Source organism: Carex rostrata, chromosome 1 (genome assembly GCF_964058835.1).
Source record: "Carex rostrata chromosome 1, lpCarRost1.2, whole genome shotgun sequence".
In the NCBI taxonomy this organism is placed as follows: Eukaryota; Viridiplantae; Streptophyta; class Magnoliopsida; order Poales; family Cyperaceae; genus Carex; species Carex rostrata.
This window is the reverse complement of record NC_135918.1, coordinates 19,196,978-19,222,374: the sequence shown is the minus strand read 5'-3', so window position 1 is coordinate 19,222,374 and position 25,397 is coordinate 19,196,978. Positions and strand designations below refer to the sequence as shown.

The following is a 25,397-nucleotide window of genomic DNA, read 5'->3' as shown; positions in this document are numbered from 1 at the left end:
TCCATCTCTTTCTCTCTCTCTTTGCCACGTAACAATTAATGTCACTTCTTCTTCTTCCTCTTGTTATCTATCTTTCTCTCTCTCTTTTTTTCTTTTTGCCTTTCTCTTTTGATATTTCAGTCATGAACTTGGGGCCTATATATATAGAGGTGATGAATATGAGTTGCTTGTCACAATAGAATTAAGGAAACATGAAAATAAGATGGGATAATTTCCCTTAGAAATTTGGTCTCCAAGGAAAAAGGAAATTTCCTTCCTCAAGATAAACATAAAAAAGTCAACTACTTAATATATTATTTTTAAGGTATTTACGCTGCAAACTGATTAGCATAATCCAAAATATTGGGTTACGCGCACGAGCAAATTTATACTAGCAAATATATACTTGTAAAATTCGTACCGATCAATTTGTAAAAAAATCTTATTTATATCAGAATATTTTGACCCTAAGTTAATAACTTAGTTAATTTTATGAAAATGAAATATGAATTAATTAAATCTTATTGGGTTGTATGGAAATATGAGTCCGAATTTATGCTCTATATATCTAATGTATATGAATAAGGATTTATGAAGAGACTCAACTGAATTTGTCAATGAATAGACTCGAACGAACTGGTGCATATTGATTATAAATATGCAACAATAATTCAGATTTTTGCTTATTTCATTTCATTAGATTTCACATCAATTCAGAAACCAAGAGACAGAAAGAGAAAGACACAAGGGGATTGTCAGTTGACGTCTATGTCGGATGGATGCGGGTACAGATACAACGATACAATAATTTTCAAAAATATAGGATACGATACGCTAATTATATATATATACTATTTTAATTATATTAATAATTCAACAATTGTATTATAAAGAAATACAACCACTAATTAAGAAACTAAAAAAAAAAAGTAAGTAAAAGAAATTGAAAAAGAAAAGTAAATGGAGAACAGGAGAAGAAAATTAAGAACCGAAGGAGAACAAAAAGAAAGAGGCAGCACCATTGCACAGCGGAAATTTCAAAGTTAAAATCAATTACTCTTATGGGCTTTTTAGTATTTTGGGCCTTCTTTTCATAAAACAAGTAAATAACCCAGCGTCACTGTCCGGAATGGAGAAGCAATCCGGATACTAGCGTGTCCTTAGTCCCACATGTGATACATAAATATGTTGATAACAGCTCTGTTTTGAAAACTTTAAATATTGGACGTATCAAGACTTATTCGTCAATACTGTATCGGATACTCTTAGACTCGCAATTATTTGTTAATCTATTTGGTCATGTTTGGTTATGTAATAAAGTAAATGAAAATTAAATTGCTTACTCCATCTTACTCCTTATTACATTTTGTTTGATACTTTAAGTTATGGATTAAATTAATTTATATGAAGGAGTAAGATGTCGAGAAATAAATCCATAATTATAATAGTGGGTCCTACAGATGAAATAAGTTAATCCACCTGAAGATGTGAAATAAGTTAATTTGGATTAACTCATCTCTTACTCCTATTTTACTTATCGTTTGGTTCCTTAAGCGTGGAATAAAGGATTTATTCCGCCTCTTACTCCACAATCAAACATGACCTTTGTGTGGATACAAATAGAGACATGATTGCCATTAATATCGTATGAATCCGACACGAGATCGACAAATAAAAAGATTGATGCTAGGACTCAAATTCTACGATGCGCATCTAGTTGGTAAAATCTATTTATCCTTAAATTAATTTTATATATGAATTCTGAATTCATATATGACTAATTTATTGAATTATAATTGAAATGTACATCTATTACTCTTCTCTTGCTTTTTAATCAAGAACTAGAGAATGATTGGTTACTAGGAATTATCTGCATGGTTGAAAAATGACAGAATTGAAATTTTGTGTAGCAGAACAAAGTCTAAGCATTATGAAAAAATAATTAAATTCAGAACAAAAATTCACAAAACATAACACATGTTCAGGAAATGCGTTTATCTTAAATGTAGACTAAATTAAAAAATTTTTCAGTAGATTAAATTTATTGAATTATCTTCCTTTTTTTTCAGTAGATTAAATTTTATGAATATGTCATAGGATTTTGGTAGACTAAATTATAGATAAAACATATATTAAATGTAGACCGAATTAAAATTATATATACAAACTAATTCAAATTTTTTAATCAACACTTATGCCTATTTAAAATTTGACATTCTTGAGTATGCAATTATGTTGTCATTTGTATATCCAAATCTACTTGGAGTATACTTAATTATGTGTATATTAATTAATTGTAACACTGTTTAATTATAGAGCATGCAAATCAAATTTAAATCGTATTTGTTACATGTTTGTTGTATTGTATCAAATTACTTCATAAACATTGTTGAATTTTCTTTTAATTACTTCATATGCAATAATATTTAAAGCTATATTCAACTACTAATGGTTAATATATAATTTTTTTACATAAAAAACAATCAGTAATTACAAAAAAAAAATGTCAATAAATGAAGCACATCATGCATTTCTCTTAGAGAAAACACAATTTGGGTTGCATTTCCCTTAGGAGAATAACACATCCCAAAATGCGTTTGTACTATATTTTGAATTTTGCTCAATTTGGTGCTTTAGATTTTTTATTTTATAATGCTAAAGATTAAAAAAAAAATGGTTATGAAAACTTGCAACTCGTCAAGAATGTCTAATTAAGGATAAAGGATGCCAAATTATATATATGGAAGATTTAGTTCCCATTAATTTTTAAAATTGGTCGTATGAATCTTCAACTGTTGAATTTTAAATTTGCATGCGATGAAGCATATGATTATTTGCATTTTTGTTTTTAAAAAAAAAAATGAAGGACACGTCTTCAAATTCTATTGATTAAGAACAAGTGATGTCATGTTTTACAGGAAAAATAAGAAAGAAAAAAACGGAGAAAAACATAACAAAGGAAACATCCTAGCTAGATTGCAAATTTTCATCAAGTACTTAGATAAAGATATTGGTATTTTGGTGTGAAATTAATATGCGCGAATATATTGATTCGATTTTTAAACATAGACATTGTCTCATGAGTCATGAATACATTTTTGTGTCAAATATACAGATAAAGTCATAAAGACATTGTTTTTTCGTTATCAAACTATTTGACTCACGAAAACTATTTGTATATATATATATATATATATATAAAAGCCTAGCAGGGGCGAATCTACATTCACCTGTACGGGTGCTAAGCCACTCTATAATTTTAAGATTTTAAGTTATGTATATTGAAATTTAATTGAATTTTATTTTTGTATAACTTTTTATATAGCCTAGCTCTCCTCATAAAATATCACATATATTACTTGTAGTCTAGTGGTTAGAGTTTATTTTGTGATTGTAGAAAACTTGAGTTTAGTTCCTTCCCTTTCTCTACTCTCCATCCTAGCACCTTGTTTGGATGGAGAGTAGAGGGAGGGAATGAAAAGAAAATGAAACTTATCGTCGAATTGTGTTTGGTTGACAAAATTATATATATCGGAAGTGAAGAGTACAGGAGGTGAAGGGTTTAACCTTTTATCATTGTAATTAATTAATGGAATTAGTTTCTATTCTAATTTGGAGTGTAACGGAAGAAAATAAATTTTGTTGCAAATATTTTTAGAAAAAAAGTAACACAAATGTCCGATTCTATATTTTACCTATATAATTCTCATACAAATTTTTTGTCACAATTAACATACAACAACCATCAAATTTCTCATTAACTTTCTAAATTTTAATCAACCAAATAAGAAATAAGATATAAAAAAAAGTTAAATTTACATTCTTTCATTAATCATTCAAACACAAAGATGTTAAATGTGTTAATTTTCATTTCTATTCCATTCTGTTCTCTTCTATTTTTCACCTCCCCTTCCTTCCTCTACCTACGTACAACGACCATTCAATTTTTTTCCCAGAGTCCACCTTTGTAATAATTTTTGACATTGGGGAAAATGTGGCATTTCTGTTTCTAGGAAGCCTTGTCGCATAACTATGACAAGTTAAAAAGGCCTGTAATTAGACTTTGCATCATTTCTTGGTTCCCTCGGCCTGCTTCCGTAGCTCATAATTAGGGCTGTCAAAAAAGCTCGCGGCTCGCTCGTGACTCGCCTCTAGCTCGCTCGCTAACAGCTCGCTCGGTAGTGGACCGAGCTGTTAACGAGCCAGCTCGGCTCAGGCTCGGGCCAAAATAAATGAGCTGGGCCAAAGGCGCAATTATGCAAAATTGATGTATTTTCAATTTGGAAAGAAAAGATATGGACTTTAGTTGCTTGAAGATGTGTCTGCTGAACAATTTCTTAAATTTTTTGAATGAGATTTCTTATTTTTTTAATTTTGAATTTGTATAATAAAGTCCAGCGAGCCAGCTCGTCAGCTCGCGAGCTAGCTCGGACTGGCTTGTCACAAGCTGAGCCAGGGATTTTGGCTCGGGTGACCTAGGTCTAGCTCGCTCGGTCCAGGTTCGGGCCAAAATAAACGAGCCGAGCTAAGGTGCAGCTCGGCCCGAGCCAGCTCATTTACAGCCCTAGCTCATATACAGCTTCTTTTCTTCTCGCTGCCTCTAGATGTTCAAAAACCGAGGCCTCAAGATGTTAACTTTGGATTTCCCTCTCTCCATTTTTTTCCCCCTCTGATCTCTATTTTTATAGAGTTATTTTTGACACAGAATGTTATCTAGTTGTGGATACATGGAAGTATTAAAATTTTGTTAGAACTCTTCCTTTCAAGTTGGGGATTGCTCTTAGACAATTATAACAAAGATCACTCAAGACAGAATTTTATTTTGACAAATTTAATAATTTTTAATATAAAATAAAAAATAAAATACAATATTAAAGAAACGACTGGTAGCTTCCAGATCAAAACATCATATGTGGCATTCACAGAGTTACAATCCCTGCTGGATATGAATACAAAACAAGTCGTTTCTTTCAAAATCCAATACAGCATTATTGGTAGTGTGGCGGGTCACTGACGCATCCACTTTGCCTTTACAATAATGTTTACACCAGCTACCAGGCAACTACTTGTTTTGTATTCATATCCAGCAGGGATTGTAACTCTGTGAATGCCACATAAAATCTGTCATTCTACAATAATGCAGAAGACTTGAGATTTTTTAAGTCAAGATCTAGACTGGTGCGTTCTATCCACCTTTTACCCAACCAAATTCAACCGAATTTTTTATTAATAGAAATAAACTAAATTAAATATTTAAAAAGAACAATGATTTTAATTTTTCTCGAAAACTAGGTAGATCGGGCCTTTATAACCCGTCCCACCGGACGGGATTATATAACCCGTCCCACCGGACGGGATTATATAACCCGTCCCGGTTAATTAAAGGCTTAACCAATATCACGGAAAAAAAAAAACAATTGTCGGCCGGGTTTAAGCATCCCGTCCCACCCCGAAAAAAAAAAAAAAAAATTTCGCAGGCCGGGTTGAAGAATCCCGTCCCACCCCGTAAAAAAAAAAAAAATTTCGCAGGCCGGGTTGAAGAATCCCGTCCCAACCCGTAAAAAAAAAAAAATTTCCTGGACGGGTCCCGTCCACTAATTAACGCCCCGCTGAGCATCTATTTCTCATTCTCCGCGTAGTTCTTCTTCTCCACGCAGAAAGCAGAAGCGAACGTCAGAAGCGAATGTCAGAGACAGAAAGAAGTTGTTAATTGCAAAATCAAATTTCAAACAGGTAACTCAATTATATTTTATGTTATATTATTCAGTAATTTTTATAAAATAATTTAATTAATATTAGTTTTTATTAACATAATAATAATAGTAATATGTAATTTATTCATTATGGTGTAGGTTATGTAATTTTTATTTAATAGTATCACTAAAATGTTATCAAACTTAATTTGTTTTTACGTAACTATTGAACTTTATGTTTGTTCAATTAAATGATTTTGTTATTTTCTGATATGTCATTTAGTAACTCTTGTAGAATAATTTAATTAATATTAGTTATTATAATAATAATAATAATAATAATAATAATAATAATAATATGTGATTTATTTATTATTGTGCAGGTTAATTTATAAAAATAATTAATCATGTTGATGTTGAGGATTTATTTTGGTGGTGAAATACGACAGGGTCGTAAAGGAGTAGAGTATAGTATTAGTCCTCAATTTTCATTGAGTGTGACTGATGAACACGGTTGGTATGATGTGAAAGGTGAAATTTATCGCCAACTTGGATATTCTGAGAATGAGTATAACCTAAAAGCACATGCACGGGTTAATGTGGGTACAACAACCCGACGTTATTATGAGAAAATTGAAATCGTGTGCGATCAGAGTTGGAGAGGTATTTATATCCAAAGTATGCGTGCCCAAACCCAGTATACTTTTCTTGATTTATACATTGAGTTGGTTCCAATCATCGGTGAAATACAACCGCAGTTATTTGTTAATAGTATGGTACCAGAACCAAATTCAGAACCTCGACAGACCCAACATAGTGATAACTATGCGGGTCCCAATTTCTTTGAACCTTATCAGACACAACAAACACCGAGGCAAGACCCTCAACAGACCCAATATAGTGATAACTATGCGGGTCCCAGTTTCTTCGAACCCTATCCAACACAACAAACACCGAGGCGAGACCTTTATCTACATCCTTATCCCAATATGAACGAGTTGTCACCGTCTGTTCAGACAGAATACAGTAATCAGAATAGCCCATGGATCGATCCACCGGAGGCAGCTGATCCTAATGCTGATTTTGATGATGTGCCGCAAAGTGATGATGAAGAGGACGCTGACTCATGTGAGGATGACGCTGACTGGGATAATGAAGCTGATTCAGAAGGGGATGTCCGAGATGATACGTCAACACAATCACACCAAACACCACGCGTTCAGGCTGAACATTTTCCCATAAGTGACCGCGGTGTAAGTCACCCTGTGGCAAGCTTTAATGACACCTCAGCATTTCAACCCGCAGATGTCAACTTCTTCGGTAGGCCGAATCATGTTCATGATACACTTGCTGTAGGTAATGAGTTCTCTTCAAAAGAGGCCCTACAATTGAAAATAAATAGTTATCACATCAAAAAGAATATTGAAGTAAAAATTACGGGGAGCAATAGAACTAGCATGGTAGTCAATTGCAAGGACACGAGGTGTACGTGGCGTTTGTATGCTAAGTCTGGATTATTTTCATCTAAGTGGGAAATTAGAACAATTTCAGGACCACATACATGCCATGCTGATGCTTCTCGTACCGATCATGCACAATTAACTGCAAAAATTGTCGCCGATGTTATACGAGAAGATATTAGGGAGAATGTTGCCTTAACCATTAAAAGCGTTAAAGGGCTAGTCCGTAAAAAATACAAGGGAATCATTCCCAAATATAACAAGTTGTGGCGTGGTCGAGAGCTGGCAATCGCACAACTATTCGGTAGTTGGGAAAAATCTTACGATCTTCTCACTCCATTGTTGGAAGCAATTAAAAAAGACAATCCAGGAACAAAATTCGGAGTTGCGCACGAACCCACAGATGATCCAACAGAAAGGTTGTTTAAGGCAGCTGCGTGGGCTTACGGTCCGTGCATTGCTGCAGTGCCTCATCTCAGGCCAATCATTAGTATTGATGCATGCTTCCTTTCTGGTAGGTATCAAGGGAGATTGCTGATAGCGTGCGGTTACGATGCTGAGAACCAGTTGCTTCCTCTGGCTTTTGCATTAGTCGGGGAAGAGAGTTTCCAGACATGGGGATGGTTCATGAGGTGGTTTCGTCTGGAGGTAATTGGTAATAAGTTCATGTGCGTTGTTTCTGATCGGCACATGGGAATCAAGAAAGTATTCACCGACAGATACGGTGGTTGGTACGAGGATGGTGGCGAGTGCGTTCACAGATTGTGCTCACAACACATTGCCGAGAATTTGATGAAAAAAGTACACAACACATTACAGATTGTGTACGTGGCGTAACGACCGGACTAGGTCCTATGTTGTCTTGTGCACCAGTAACATCTAACGGGGCCAGCTCGATATGATCCGAATCCTACAACATTCACTTTAGCATTTAGTAAACATAATCGACTCTTATTTAAATAAAAATTAAAATTTGAAAATTATTACCTGATAGACCAAACTAGGTCCTGTGTGACCCGTGTATTGCGCATCCGGAGGATAGGCCTGATCGTATGTCTGGTCCCAACTGACATGCGCATTCATACCCTGAAATAACTATGTTACTATTTGTATCAAACACAATAAACGATTATTTAAAATTTATTTCAAGAGAGTTAAAATTACCTGATAAACCTGACTAGGTCCTGTGTTGTCTTGTGTGAACGTGATAGGAACTTCTGATTCCTATAATAATTAATTTAGTACTTAATAAACCGTATCAACGAGCATTAAAATTAAACATTATAAGTGATGAAATTTATACCTGATGGACCTGACTAGGTCCTGCTTGATGATCTTCGGAATATGCCGAGCTACACAACAACTCTGAGAAGAATTGCCCATCTGTGTTTCCTTGTGCAGCCGTGCCATGATCCTCATCTCCCTATAAATATTACTTTTCTTAATAAACATAATCGACAACCAATTAAAGTATTTTTTTTTATACTTACCAGCTCAACATGACTAGGTTCGGGTTGAAAGCTTGCAAGATATTCATTTAACCCATCATTTGTTTCTATCCATCTCTCGTGATAGTTGGGATTTATGTCTTGTGGCAAGTCAGGGATGTGTTCTGGATTATCACCGTCTGAGATGTCATCGATATTGTCTGGAAGATCAGCCTCCCTCAACATACTTTGCAATTTAGCTTCCATACCGTTGTCTCTGAGAAGGCCACAACTTGCTTTCAGAAAAAATTTTCCTATTTTCTTGAGTGCCCTCGATTTCGTCAATCCCACAGCTGCTGATATTATCTTTATCCCTCGTAATGTCTACAAAATAAAAAAAATGATAAGTCCATTGAAAGAATAATAACATCTCATTAATATCTTTAACTTATAAAACTTACATCACGTGTAGATTTCGGGGCACCGGGAATGTACCCTACTTCGCCAATCTCGTCTCTGTATTCTGGAATGGGATCATCAAGACCCTCTATGCACCGCTTTCCTAAGAAGATATTGAACATGCCATTTTCCTGGAACCAACTTCGATATCCCAATATGTCGTAATGACTCCAATACCCGGTTGGAACAACCAAGTGGTCTCCTGGATTAGATGCCTCATTTACGTAATTCTGGTGCACATTAGACCAATTTACTATGCCCACATTGGAACTGTGAACAAATTTATGTAACCGGCGTACCTCATCCTCGGGGAGCGGCAGTGGTGGCGGGAGCGGCTGTGCATACCCAAATTGCCTCATCACACGATCTGGATAATAATGCTCAATTATCCAAAAGTGCACAAGTGGCACACGAGCTAGCCATACACCCCTTTCGGCATTAACTCGTGATGGCAGCTTACACAGTATCTGATTTAACAATGCGTTGTAGGGCTCCCAATTTACCATGTAATCTTCGAGCTTCTGCAGTTCGTTGCGGAAGTAACTAACTCCACTCCGATTGTGACCTTGGCGATAATCATGGAGACAACACCACTTATCTCCGAATGCTGGACACTCTTGCTCATTTGGATTGGACCAATTTGGACTCCAATCATTTAAGGGACGAGGACGGCCGGTCGGTAAACGAGACCAACACCAATGTTGTAGAAGCACAGTTGGCCCTGACATAAGCTTTGTTTTACGCTGAACCGCAACACAAAGGCTTCTGTAGAGATAAGCTAGAACAGCCCCACCCCAGTTGTACTGTTCCGGGGAATCAAGATTTTCTAGAAATTGCAAATACATTGCCGGAACCGAATCTCCCGACGAATCAGCAAAAAACATAGACCCGAACAATCGAGTACATACGCCCTTGTGTACTGCCGTATCTGCTCCTCTGTCGGCTCACCCGGGTTCGTATTTGGCATTGCAGCAAATCGAATACGCAACTCCTTCAAACTTATAGCATACCCAGAAATTGTTCGAACCTCTTGCGTTTCGTCCGGCCCCGATCTCTTTTTCTTTTTAAGCACCGCACTTGCGGTTCCATTTCCAAGAAGTCGATCCACTAAGATAGACCAAGTACGGTCTGAAGGACCTGTCACCGGTAACCCTACGATCGGCAGCGCCCAGAGACAAGAAACATCCTGTAGCGTAATTGTCATCTCTCCCACGGGAAGATGAAAACTGTGGGTCTCTGGTCTCCATCGCTCCACGAGACCAGCGAGGAGTGATGGGTCAATCTTTATGTGAGCCATTTGAGAAACCTGATACAAACCGAGACTAAGCAAGAATGGTTTGCAAAGGTCGTTGTACTTAATCTTAGTCCAGATACCTCGAGGGTCCACTCCTACATCTCTGTAATCCTGTCAATGTCATACAATTTAATTAAAGTAAAATATTGTAATTCAAATAGTTATATCATTCTATAAAAAAAAAATTTATATGATTCATGGAGTAACTTACAACATCATGGATTCGTGAGACCTTATGTTGGTCATGCGGCATCCATAATAATTTGCTAAAATTATTTGCTGACCATGCCGATTCAAGACCAAAATCATCATGTGCAGCTGCAGCATGTGAAGGGCCACCCGAATCACGACTAATTGACATTCTGCATGCATGATATTTAAAAAAATAATAATAACAATCTAAATTTACTAACCACTAACATTATTAAATAAATTACTAAATTAAGCAATTACCTATGAACTCTAAAACTCACAAGAATAAATAAATTGAGAAATAAATAAAATACGAGTTGAATAAATTATCTAATTTATCACTTCTTGCAAAATACACTTACCAAACTAATAAAATGAAATCTAATTAATTCAATTTATTTTCATAATAGATTAGAAAAATAAGTACCTACATTACCTAAATTACTTGTATTACCAAAAAATCTAAAATTAATGAACTATGAACTTTTAGCCTAGAATATTGTCCAAATAATCCTATGAATTATTCATATCTAATAAATTGCAACTAATAATTGAGAGTAGATAGTTAATCTCAAGAATAATTAAAATAATGCTATCAACACTAGAGGTGTTCATAAACCGGGATATTAACAAATAAACCGGGGTGGTTCCGATCAAATTCATATTATATGAAAGTTCAATCGGTTCATCTATTTCGATTTTAAATTTTTACCATTTGAACAACCCTAATCAACACTCTTAATTCTATGCTATGAACTAATTTAAACTAAATTAATTTATACCATATCAAATGAGTTTAAAAATAAATCAATTTTTCCAAATTCTAAAACCCTAATTTATTAGTTTTTTAAAAATGCAATTAACAAATTAATAAAATTTACTATAATTCATAATTTGATAACAAATCAAAATATAAATTATTATTAATTAACAGATTTTAACACTAATTTATTTTAGTTATATATAAAAAAAAAACAAACCTTTAATGAGGAATTGAGGAATGGAGAAGCACAGCAGCCACCAAGGTGAAATCCGGACGGATTGTGTTAGTCCGTCCTTGAGCCTCGTCCGGTTTGGTCCGACAGTTCTTGCGGTTTGCGTCGCTGCTGGCTGGGTCCGACAGAAGGAAAAGGCAGAGCAGCGGGTGAGGAGAGCAAAGCGAAAGCGAAAGGGAAGGAGGGGGGTTTTACGCGCTGGGGACAGGACGGGGTCTCTTAACCCGTCCGGGTTAATTTTTTTTTTTTTTTTGCGTCTGGACGGGACGCCTTAACCCGTCCGCATTTTTTTTTTTTTTTTTTTTTTTCCGGGACGGGTCTTCTAAATCCGTCCGGGTGTCTTTTTTTTTTTTTTTTTTTTTTATTACGGCAAAGGGTATTAGGATTAACCGGGACGGGGTATTTGGATCCGTCCGGTGGGACGGGTTTAGGCAACCCGGTCTACTTAGTTTTCGATAAAACTCAACAGTATTGTTGTTTTTAAATATTTAATTTATTTAATTTCTATTAATAAAAAATTCGGCCAAATTCAATCCCCAGCTATCTCTATTCATCTTCATCTCTACTCAATCTATCTTGCAATCTCTGTTTCGGACTCTCTCTCATCTCTTGCCGTAGAGTACGTGTTTATATTTTCCAAATCTCATTTCTCATCCGTCAAACACTTTTGCTTATTTCTCATCTGCATTTTGCTATCGCCATTCTCAATCTGTTCTCTCACTCACTATTTTGGTTGAATAGAACTGTGGATCACAAAAAATTTACAGTTCTCTAACCCATATCTCTTTAACTTCCAATTTCCAAATCAGCGATGGCGGACCCGGTGCTATCAGCTCTGCTCCGAATCCTGATGCAGAAATCAGCAGATTCACTGGCGCAGCATATTGGCATGATGTGGGGCATTGATGACCAGCGCAAGAAGCTTCACGACAAGCTGCTCGCTGTCCAGGATGTACTTACCGACGCCGAGGAACAACGGGAAGCTAAACCGGCCGTGAAATCCTGGCTGGCCAACCTAAAATCAGCTGCCTATGATGCAGATGATGTTCTTGATGAGTTCCATTACGAGGAGCTACGTCAGGATGCTGTCAAACGCGGGCACAAGGAAGGCAAGGCAAGTGGTCATGTTCCAGTTCTGTTTCGGTACAAGATGAGTAGAAAGTTGAATGATGTTGTGGGGAGAATTGATGATCTTGTCACTGAGATGAAGAGGTTTAAGTTTGTTCAAGGTCGGCAAGAAGAGCGAGTCGTTAATCGTGACCCAACCTATTCTTATGTAATTGAGTCGGAGGTTGTAGGGAGGGGGGAAGATAAAGAAGAATTAGTGAAATTATTAACTGAGGCGAGTCCGACTAATAATCTCACGGTCTTACCACTTGTTGGCATGGGGGGGATCGGAAAAACCACCCTTGCTCAGATGGTCTATAATGATCCTCGGGTAAAAGAACATTTCAAATTACTCATCTGGGTTTGTGTGTCTGAGGAATTTCGAGTTCCCCATCTCATTAAATTGATCATCGATACCGTGATCAAAGAGGACTCCAAAATTCCCTGTGACAACATGGAGCTGCTCCAAAATCGTTTACGTCAGGAGATAAGCAGACAACGATATCTTCTTGTATTGGATGATGTTTGGAATGATAAAGAGGATAAGTGGGAACAACTGAGAGTTCTTTTGAACTGCGGTGATTTAGGGAGCACCGTACTAGTTACCACAAGGAACGTTACAGTGGCATCTATAATGGGTGCGGTGCATAGTAACATTTTGGGATGCTTAGGTGAGGAGGATTCGTGGAACCTGTTTCACAAGAGGGCATTTAGAAATGGGATAAAGGAGCGACTAGAGCTGGTTGAGATTGGCAAGAACTTGGTGCAAAATTGTGGGGGACTACCGCTAGCAATTAAAACACTCGGTGGCTTAATGAGTAATAAGCATGAGGTACGTGAGTGGTCAGCAGTACTCGAACAAAGCACAACATGGAAACATAAGCATGCTAATAATGTGGTTTTGCCCATACTGAGGCTAAGCTATGACCACTTGCCTTCATACATGAAACAATGTTTTGCCTACTGTGCGGTCTTTCCAAAGGATTATGTGATGGAAAAAGAAAAATTGGTGCAGTATTGGATGGCCAATGGATTTATTCCGTCTGAAATGCCGGGCAACCTGGAAATGACGGGCAATGATATTTTCGACGAGTTGGCTTGGAGGTCCTTCTTCCAAGATGTTAAGCAAGTTTTAGGTAAACATGGATATCAATCTAATATGACCATGTGCAAAATGCACGATCTTATGCACGACCTTGCTCAGTCCGTGATGAGAGATGAATGTCTTTCGTTGCAAGGATCATCACAAATTCATAATACACCACAATACAATGTGCGACATATCTCATGGGAATGTCTTCATGTGGATGTTCATGAAGCCATTGAATGCTTTCCTGTTGCCCGTAGTCTCATTTTCCTGTTGCACAACACAAGGGAGAAAATTAAAGTTTCAAAATCCAACTCCTTGCGAGTATTAGACCGTCCTGCATACAGTCAAACACTGGAGATAGGAATACCCTTTGGAAAGTTAAAGCACCTAAGATATCTTGATCTTTCCTGCACGTATATGGAAACATTACCGGATGCAATTACCACGCTCTATCTTTTGCAAACTTTTATACTCAATATGTGTGTGTATCTTTCCCAACTACCTAAAGGAATGAGATATATGACGAGCCTTCGACATCTCTACATTGAAGGTGACTCTCAATTGCAGTGCATGCCACCAAGCCTGGGAGAGCTAAAATTTTTACAGACACTATCATATTACATAGTAGGCATTGGTGAAGGAAATAAAATTGGGGAGCTCAATACCTTAAATCTTGGAGGCCGACTAGAGGTGTATAATCTAAGGGAAATTAGTGATGTTAGAGATGCAAAAGAGGCAAATATGGCATCTAAACAAAATTTGGATCGTTTGACTCTTTGTTGGGGAATGCGTAAGCGTAACAGTTCTGGATGTGCTGGATGTGCTGAATCTAATGGTTCAAAGACAATTGTAGTTGATCCTTTTGATGTGCTGGATGCTCTTAAACCTTGTAGTAATTTAAAGGATCTAGAAATCAACGGATATATAGGTGATAAGTTTCCCATCTGGATGACAGAGTATCATATACTGGAAAACCTAGTTGAGCTATATATAATTGAATGTAGAAGGTGCACCAATTTACCACCATTACATAGGCTAAGTCTTCTCCAAGTCTTGCACATAAAGTGTATGGATAATTTGAGGCAACTCTGTTGTGGTGAAGTTTCAGCCATAACTTTTTCTTCACTGAAATCCTTCTATTTACATGAAATGGAAAATTTGGATTGCTGGTACGAAGGGGATATTGGAGATAAGTCACTGCTAATTTTTCCTGTGCTAAGTTATCTGTCGATCGTGGAATGTCCCAAGCTAAGTGCCATACCTGTCACCCCTTTACTGAAAACAATGGTAGTTCGAGGAAACAAGACCCTGCCGAGCCTTACAACTGGAATAACAACTATCCAGAGACTTCATCTTAAAGGCAGTGGTGAAAATCTCTCTTTTAAACCTTGGGTGTCTCTTGAGAATTTACGTATCCGTGGATTCAACCACATCCTACCACCAACAATTGGAAGTGAAAGTGAGGAGTTGAGTGTTGATGTTAATACAACAGCTCTTCTTGAACTAAGGATATCTTCATGCAACTTTTGGTTCTCACCTATTTCATCAAATTCACCCCTATGGGTTTGGAAGTGCTTCAGATTTGTTGAAGTTCTTAAGATCAATGATTGTGATGGTTTTACCTCTTGGCCAGAGGAAGAGCTCAGTAATCTCATCTACCTACGAGATATGGATGTGAGTAGATGCATAAACTTTCTCGGATCATCATCGGAGCCGCTGTTAGAGACACCAACAAGGCATGCCCTATTGCCCAAACTTAAAGATTTTACAATTGATAATTGCCCGAAGATGGCTGAAATTCCCAAACTCCCGAGATCCCTTGAGAAATTGAAAATTAGTGATTGCCCAAAGCTTGAATGCTTACCAGAATGGTTAGGTAGTCTGGTGGCTCTCAAAGAGCTAAAAATTTATTTATTAGAAAGTTTGAACTCCTTTCCATCAAGCATAGGATGCCTCATTGCTCTTGAAACGGTCTATATTGATAATTGCATCAACCTAGCATCTCTGCCAGAAGGGATGCAAGGGCTTGAAGCGCTCAAGGATCTTAAAATATGGTGCTGCCCCAAAATAAGGATCCTTCCAGAAGGCCTATCACAGCGATTAAGGAGTCTTGATAATTTACCTATCATTGGGTGTCCCCTCTTGGAAAAATGGATATCTGAAAGCACGGCAAGTACTCGCAGTTAATCTCTGATATACAATTTGTAAATAATTGAGATCTAACTCGATCGGTTGATTTCATCATTCAAAATCCCTTATTTGTCTGTGCAGTCCTAAAGATATCTTCATTTGAAAGGTACGTTATCTACTTGCTATATAATTTCTCATTTTCTCATATTTCATAGAATAAGACAGAGAAATGATATTTGTAGGATTTATTTTTTGGTGGAATAGAGACAGGCTGATATTGCTGCCCACCTAGATTTAGAAATATTAATTCAACAGCAATCAGTAATTATCCTACACCATTTGGATATAAGAAAAAAAAATTCCTAAATTTATATCTGTGGGATTTGACATGAAAATAAATTGCAAATGTAGTGACTATATGAAGCCACCTCATGGGGTCAATAGCCGAGTGATGTAGCAAACACAAACTTTTGATGATAGTACAGTGATACAAGCTCAGAGTTGTCCGAAAGTGTCAGGATCAAGACAAGGTGGCTTCATATATTCCTTTGTGCAGAGTATAATTCTGTCTTTTTTTAATATATTTTGAAATATTATTTTATTTGGAATACAACTCCTGGTAGACTTAATTCTCATTTCTAAACAAATTAATTCAATGTGCAATATGAAAGAAGGGCTAATTGCAGTTGAGCTTAAATTATCTTATTTAATCAATAATCCTGTTTTGTACTGCATTAGTTACGGGCATAATGATTTGTTTGATTTTAATTGTTAATTGGTTCTGATATAATTAATTTGATCTGAGATTCAGTTAGGTCAAGCCAGTTGCAGCAGCTACCACATTTACAAGTGTTACTTAGATTGATAGCAATTCAAATTAAAAAAAAAAAAAAAAAGATAATAAAAAGTTTCCAAGAAAAGAACTGAAATGACTAAGCCTAAACAGCAGAAAACATGGATTTTTTCTAGATAAAAAGCAAAAGTTACGGTTTCAAAGGACATGGACAAAATTTACAAGGCATCCAAACTGCATTTCTGACAAGTTCCATTCTATCAGGGACTAGTTTTCTTAAATTCCCTGTTGAGGTGTCTGATGTTGGTGGCCAAATTTATGTTTAGCTTTTCTTTAGTTTTTGCTCTTCTTTTTTTTTAATTTCCTTTTTTGAAGTGGTGCAGGTGGGTGGTACCTGCTTTGGTTTTTGTACCACTAGTGTATCTTCGACATTTGGTACCAGTTGGGGCAGCTTGTTTGGGTTCTCTGAGTGATCTGTTGTCGTCTTTAGATGGATAAGAATAAGAAGGTGAATTTTCCATGTTCAGTCCTGAATTAGACTGCATATGTAGCCATACTAGTAGTCTGGTACAATTAGGGGTGAGTAAATCGCTCATAACTCGTGAGCCGCTCATAACTCGCTCATTAAAAGCTCGCCAAAACTCGCTCATTTAAACTCGCTCATTAACAACTCGCTCATTTACTTAATGAGCGAGCATGAGCATGACCCAACTCGCTCATAACTCGCTCATTAAGAATTTGCCACATCTAATTCCTGCCACATTTAATCCTATGTAATTATGTGTAACATCAACCTTGCCTCATTAAGATTGATAGATAGTGAGCACAATGTAACATTTAATCCTGTGTAATATATTAATATTCATAGTTTCATATTCATTTTTTTTTGTAAATTGGTAGAACCAAAACCTCCGCCTAAAGACCAAAACAAGTAATAGTCATAATAACTTGCTCATTTAAATGAATTATGACAATTTGTTGGATTTTGTTATGATGACTTTTAACAAATTTTGTTATGCGTGGGCACACTATATAATTTTGTTATGAGTCATAAGTCATAACTCGTGAGCCGTTCATAACTCGCTCATTAAATGCTCGCTCATTTACAACTCGCTCATTTATCCGGTCATTTAAACTCGCTCATTTACTTAATGAGTGAGCATGAGCATACCCTAACTCGCTCATTAATCACCCCTAGGTACAATACCTGTACGGCTGTGCCAGATGATACAAAATCAATTTTTAATGAGAGGGGGTTAGATGCCAACTCTCGAACCTGATGAATTTTAAACTGAAAATGGGGACTATACTAAGTGCAATTTCAGATGTGTTTTGCAAGTATGGATGCGCAGGCCTATAGATCGACTATGTTTTTTTTCTGATGAAATGTAAATTGATTGCATTGACTTTGTTTCTGGATGGTTGGGTTTCAATCCTAGATTTTGGCGTTGTATAAAGTTTCATGGGACTCATTTCTGTGACATCAGGTCGGTTGGGCTGATTATTCTGTGATAAAATTAAAATTAGTATTACGTACGGTTGAGGAAACGTTTGCTTGTTAAACCATACTTTCATCAGGGTTGTTTCATAGTATTTGTTACTTGGTTGCACACTTTTACCAATTTTTTTTGGGGTATGCCACTCAAAACCTTGTTGCTGTTGCTAATCAGTTTAAATCATATAAAAATGGGAAAATTGGTTATTTGCGACTCCAAAACCTTAAAATTTGAAAAATGCCACCCCGAAATTAGAAATCATCCTAATGCCACTCTAAACTTAGTTAATTTTTAATTTTGCCACAAATAATAATTAATGACTAAAATACCCTCTTCTTCTATCTCTTCTTCTACGTACCGATGACAAAGGACTGCTTAGAAGCAGCAACCGGAGAGGAGAGGTTGTAGGGAGAGCCGGAGTAGGAGGCGCCCTTGGTGGAGGAAGGAGAAGAAGGGGTAGGAGAGGAGAGACGAAGGGCGTCCAGTCGGAGCCCGCTGAATGGTTTTACTGTTTTGTTAAGCTACTGTTGGATCAGCGATTTTCAAAGTGGCTTAATAAATAGTAAAAAATTTCAGAAAAATGTAAAATTTGGTCTCCAAGCAGATATTAATATGGAGAAGGAGATGAACGGTTCAGATCGACTTTTTGGATTTTGAAATTTCAAATTTCCACCGGAAGCATTTCGGCCCATATGCTAGAGGAAGCGCGTTAGCCATACTCTATATATATATATATATATATTTCAAACTTAATATTTAAATAATATTAAATATTATTTTATTAAAGATGACTAAATATTTTATTTAGGCGGAAGATTTTAGCAAACCAAAAAATTTCATTTTTATTTGAATAGTACTAGGAATATTATTTTGTAATAGCAATAAATTATATCCTAATGAAAGAAAAAGCACTTCAACAAAAAATAACGACAATTAGAATACATAATATAATACTAACAATGGTTAGTTTTCAAAGAAATATATATACAAAAAAATTTATATTATGCATAATTGCTACTTAAGAATATGTAAAATTTAAGGTTTGATGTGTAAATTTCATAAAAATAAAATAAAATATGTGAAACGAATAAAGTTTAAACCTACCTATAGCCACGGCGATATATCCGAATTTTTTATTAATAGAAAAAAATAAAATAAAATATCGAAATATGGGATTGTTTTTGAAATTTGTCGAGATATAAGTAGAATAGGTTCAAATAACCCGTCCCATGGGACGGGACTAATTAACCCATCCGGATTTCTTAATCTAATTAACGCTAACAGCAGCTTAGTTGCGTGGAAGAAAAGAAAAAAAAATCCGGACGGAATAGAAAGACCAGTCCAGAACAAAACAAAACAAAAAATAGCTCAGACGGAGTTATAAAACCCGTCCGAGATTTTCATTTATATTATTATTATATTATATAATATTATATTATATTATAATATTATTATATTATATTATATATTTTTTTATATTATATTATTATATTTATAATATTATTATATTATATAATATAATTTTTTTATATTATATTATGAGTAGAACTAGGGTGTTCTTAAGCTCACCAAAGTGTTTGGTGAGCTTAACTTTAAAATCTTTCAAATGACGAATTTGAACTGTTAGAACCCGTCTATCTTATGAATGATGCGTCTACATGTGAAAATTTTAAACATTTGAATTAATTTAGTATAAAATCAATCGGTCAAAATTAAAAGGTTAATAAATTAATTTTAGTGCATTTATTTTTTAACCTTTTTTGACTGCTTGACTTTATACTAAATTAATTCGAACGTTTAAAATTTTCACATATAGACGCATCACTCGTAAGGTAGGCGGGTTTCAACGGTTTGAATTCGTCATTTGAAACCGATTTGATAGATTTGAGAGTTAAACTCACCAAACACGATGGGGACTCGGTCATCGTGGCTTCACATCTGTCCTTTGCACCTATGAAATTCAGAAACCAATTTAACGCAAACTAAATAATAAGGATCCTTTAGCCTTTAAGTTTCATTATTTATTTAATGCGTTAGGCCATTTAACAAAAAATGGTTTTCTCTTTAGAACTTCATCTGTATGCATTAGTATATACAGGGGCAGAATTAGAAAATGTACATTAAGGGGGCTGAAACATAAAATATATAATGCATGATAGTCGGCATTTGAATCCAGGTCTCTACGATGACAAAGTCGAATTTCAACTACTAATTAAGTTACATGCATATCCTCCCAGGTACCTGACTCAATACAATTGAAACGGACGACTCAGGTTTAATCTCAGACGGTGCCTGCTTGGGATGACATAATTAAGAGCAGTATTAAAAATTCTAATTTTGGACCGTCCGATTCAATTGTACTCAATCCGGTACCGTGAGGAAAGGATGGATGGCTAAACGATTAGCTATACGAAGCGTGCCACAAACAACTTTTTGTGCAATAATCTCCTGGGAGCTGGTGGAAGTGGTGACGTTTACAAATTACAAGGGAATGTGCCAATTAAGTTCGGGAACACCAAGTCCACGGACCAAGTTCTCAATGAGGTGCGCATTCTGTCACAAGTCAATCACCGGAATCTTGTCCGTCTCCTTGGGTGTTGTGTGGACCTGGATCAGCCTCTCATGGTTTACGAGTTTATAGCTAATGGAACATTAGATGTCCACTTGCATGGTTGTCTGTCACCACTTTCATGGCATCATCGGTTATTGGTAACGCGCATCAAATGGCTGTGGAGCTTGCTTATTTGCATTTTTCAGCTATGCCATCCGATCTACCGGCCACAGAGATGTCAAATCTAGCTAACAATATCCTGCTAGATGAGAATATCAATGCAAAGCTAATGTATTCTATATGAGTATATATATGATGCACCTCAAGTGGTCTTCAATTTTTTACCAGTACGTGTCCATCTTTGTAATAATTTTTGCCATTGGGGAAAATGTGGCATTTCTGTTTCTAGGAAGCCTTGTCGCATAACTATGACAAGTTAAAAAGGCCTTTAATTAGACTTTGCATCATTTCTTGGTTCCCTCGGCCTGCTTCCGTAGCTCATTTATAGCTTCGTTTCTTGTCGCTGCGCGCCTCTAGATGTTCAAAACTGAGGCCTCAAGATATAAAATTCAAAAATACAAATCAATATTAAAGAAATAATTTATAGTATTCATATATTAATTGTATCTATAAAATGTGATGAGATCTATCTGTTGTGTATATTTTATCATATATCATATCTTTGACTTTGATCGATGTATCATTAGATCGACTATATTAAATCCAATTATGAGACTGTCCCTCTGTCTAATATATAACATATATATAATTTACTTTCAAAGTTTTAATTTTATTTAATTCTTTTGAGAACATCCTTTTTTATATTGAAACGACTGGTACCACTTACAAAAGAAAGAACCTAGAATCTACAAAGAGTTAAATACAAACATATATATATAACAACCATACAACTATAAGTCTATAACTCAAACAAAACATATACAGTTATACAGGGACTGATATGCAAAAAGTTTAAGACTAAGCAATTTTTGAGTAGGGATGTTTACTAGCTATCTCATGCTTGCTGTATGTTTCTTTGTTTTTGTTTGGTATATATATCATGATATCATACATCAGGATGCTTCTAGCTTTTAGATTTAATTTCTATTGTATGAACTAAATTTAGGAAGTATTGTTTGAGACTGGTACCAGCTGTTTGGTACCAGTTTTCTGTTAAATGGTTTCATTTTCAATGAAATCGGCTGGTACCCGCTATAATTAAAAAATATATCTTAGGAAATGCGAGTTCCGTTTATCGGATAACTTTTTAGATTGCTACATGGTACAGAGGCATGCATGTCAATTATATATTAAGCCCATTTTGTCAGATAATTAAGTTGGTGTATTTTTTTTTTTTTTGGGTATTATTATGGTTATATATTTATATGCATTAATTCATAATTGGCACTTGTTACATGTCTAATTGTATATAGGCACTTCAAAAAATATTCTTGGTCATCTCAATTAATGCCGGCATTAATATAAGTATGATTAAATCTTAATCCGTACTAAGAAATAGATATCCAATATCTGAATATTTGTATGAATAAGGATACTGATATAGTTTTACGTTTCAATTATCCATATTCGAATAGTAGATATATATCATATATTTTAATATATATTATGAAAATTTATATTATTCACTATAATTGAATAAATGTTATGAACTTTAATATTTTTTTATTCCGATTCATAATGGGGTTGATTTTCTGCAGCACAAAATCATCTGTAACCAATGATTTTCTATGGAATCATTGAGTCGAGTTCGATCCATAAATTTTCTAATTGATTTTCTACGGCACAAAACCCTCTGTATCCGTAAATACATATAATTTTGCGCCACATAAAATCAACCCTTTTATGGAATGAGTCCGATCCATTTTTTTTTTTGCAAATTTTATGTGTGGTTTTTAAAAGAAAAAAAAAAATCTATGAATCGGACTCAATGAATCTGATTTTACTATATTTGATACAAACTATATACTTTTTATTTATGTACATCCGAATTTTATAATTTCTATGAATACAAAATTTTCTGCTCCGTATCCGTATCCGTATCCAAAAAATACAAAAAGAATACAGATATAATTTTATCACTATCCGCTTCGTATCCACTCCGTTTTCACGTACCCCTAGTGCATGTGCATGGCAGTGAATACTCAATTTAATTAGCGGAATTAGATATGTGGCATTTAATGCTCGATCTGATCTGACCCGTACTTGAACTCGATGAAGACCACCAGCCGCTGAACTCTCATACAATTAGCGCATGCGAAGACATTTTTTGTTTCTTTTTGTGGATTTCTTTGACCAAAAGTTTTGTTCAGGATCGATCGGATCTAAATAGTCTGATTTGTGTGAAAGTTCATACAAATAATTAAAATTCAGAATAAAATTAAATATTTATTTGTTTTGGTGTCTCAATTATATTTCACATTTTTATTTTTGGTTTAAAAATTCAAAAGTCAGTTCTAATTACTCATCATGATCTTCATATTAAATATATTTGGAAACCAAATTTTATATTTTTTCAAACTTTTTTACTCATTTTTTAGATAGTTACAAAGTTCATGTTTTTGAATGGTTCGTAATTAATCTTCTATATCAATTTTTAAAAATAGTAAAAAAATTAAAAAAATATATAAAATTTGATCTTCAAGCACATTTGATCAACTCTTTAGAATTTAAAAATAAAAATAAAAATATGAGATATGATTGAAGAACAAAAATAATTAGACATTTTAATCCTACTTTAAACTTTATACAATTTTAAGCATCGTTGTAAAAAAGTCCGTTTAGGCCGATTAATCGTCCAATTAATCGTTGGCGGTGATCAAGCCGTTACAAATTTTCTTGAATAATCGGCCGATTATTTCTGATTATACCCGATTATTCTCAATTATTCCCGAATAATCGCTTAACAGTATCCTATCCGTCCGATGAGCGCATACCATTATTTACAACACTGGTTTTAAGTTTGTTGGTACAAATCTTAATATAAATCAAACGGCTATAATTAGACATTGAACAAGAACATTTCTAAATTCTTTGGAACAGATTCCCATAGTTTTAATCTTCTGATTTGAAGCAATCTCGCTGACATTTATTAATTGCCACTTATGGGAATTGAGAAGCACAGGAAGGAGATTCTCTAAAGTCTCAACCGACTTTGCCTTATTAAATCCGATTTTTTTAAAAATACCCAAAAAAAGAATTATTTTATTAAAAATAACCAGGTTTTGGGTGGAATTTTAAAAATACCCAGGCCGCAGATTTTTTCTGCGCTCCGGAATTTTTATTCCGGGCCGCAGAAAAAATTTGCGCCCCGAAATTTTTTTTTTTTTTTTTAGAATTTTTTATTCCGAGCGCAGATTTTTTCTGCGCTCCGGATTTTTTTTTTTTTTTTTTTTTTAGAGTTTGGAGAAAAAAAATATCCATTATGTATATGTATGTATATGTATATGTATGTATATGTATATGTATATGTATATTTATGTATATGTATATGTATATGTATGTATATGTATATGTATGTATATGTATATATAAATATACATATATATACACATATATATAAATATACATGTATATAATATTTATGTAGATGTATATAATATTTATGTTTATGTATATGTATACACATATATACATATACATATATTATATACACATATATACATATACATATACATATATTATACACATATTATATTATATATACACACACATATATTATTAAAAAAAATCAGACCATGGATATTTTCTTTCTCCAAACTCTAAAAAAAAAAATATACATATACATAAACATAAATATTATATACATATACATATACATATATTATAAAAAAAAATGAGTTATACATATATTATATACACATATATACATATACATATACATATACATATACATATACATATACATATACATATACATATACATATACATATACATATACATATACATATACATATACATATACATATACATATACATATACATATACATATACATATACATATACATATACATATACATATACATATACATATACATATACATATACATATACATATACATATACATATACATATACATATACATATACATATACATATACATATACATATACATATACATATACATATACATATACATATACATATACATATACATATACATATACATATACATATACATATACATATACATATACATATACATATACATATACATATACATATACATATACATATACATATACATATACATATACATATACATGAGTTAGGCTGGGGTGCTATGGATAGCATAGTGGCCTCTATGCTACGGCTCAATATTCGAGTTTTCAAAATTCAAACGGTCGATCCGAACCATTCATCTTATTCTCCATATTAATATCTGCTTGGAGACCAAATTTTACATTTTTCTGAATTTGTTTACTATTTATTAAGTATTTTACAAAATTGTTGATCCAACGGTGGCTGCACAAAACAGTAAAACCGTTGGATTAGCGATTTTCAAAGTGGCTTAATAAATAGTAAAAAAATTCAGAAAATTATAAAATTTGGTCTCCAAGCATATATTAATATGGAGAATAAGATGAACGGTTCGGATTGACCGTTTGGATTTTGAAAACTCGAATATTGAGCCGTAGCATAGATGCCACTATGCTATCCATAGCACCCCAGCCTAACTCCATATACATATACATATACATATACATATAC

General features: G+C 34.5%; 1 protein-coding gene across 1 annotated transcript; it reads left to right on the top strand.

The window, feature by feature from the left end:
• Positions 1-12,035: 12,035 nt before the first annotated feature.
• On the top strand, positions 12,036-18,298 carry LOC144562756 (disease resistance protein RGA2-like). The gene is made up of 5 exons (XM_078312013.1): positions 12,036-12,118; positions 12,309-15,992; positions 16,238-16,383; positions 17,003-17,186; positions 17,818-18,298. The coding sequence occupies exon 2, from the start codon at positions 12,311-12,313 to the stop codon at positions 15,881-15,883; it is 3,573 nt and encodes a 1,190-aa protein (XP_078168139.1). The 5' UTR covers positions 12,036-12,118; positions 12,309-12,310; the 3' UTR covers positions 15,884-15,992; positions 16,238-16,383; positions 17,003-17,186; positions 17,818-18,298.
• Positions 18,299-25,397: the final 7,099 nt, after the last annotated feature.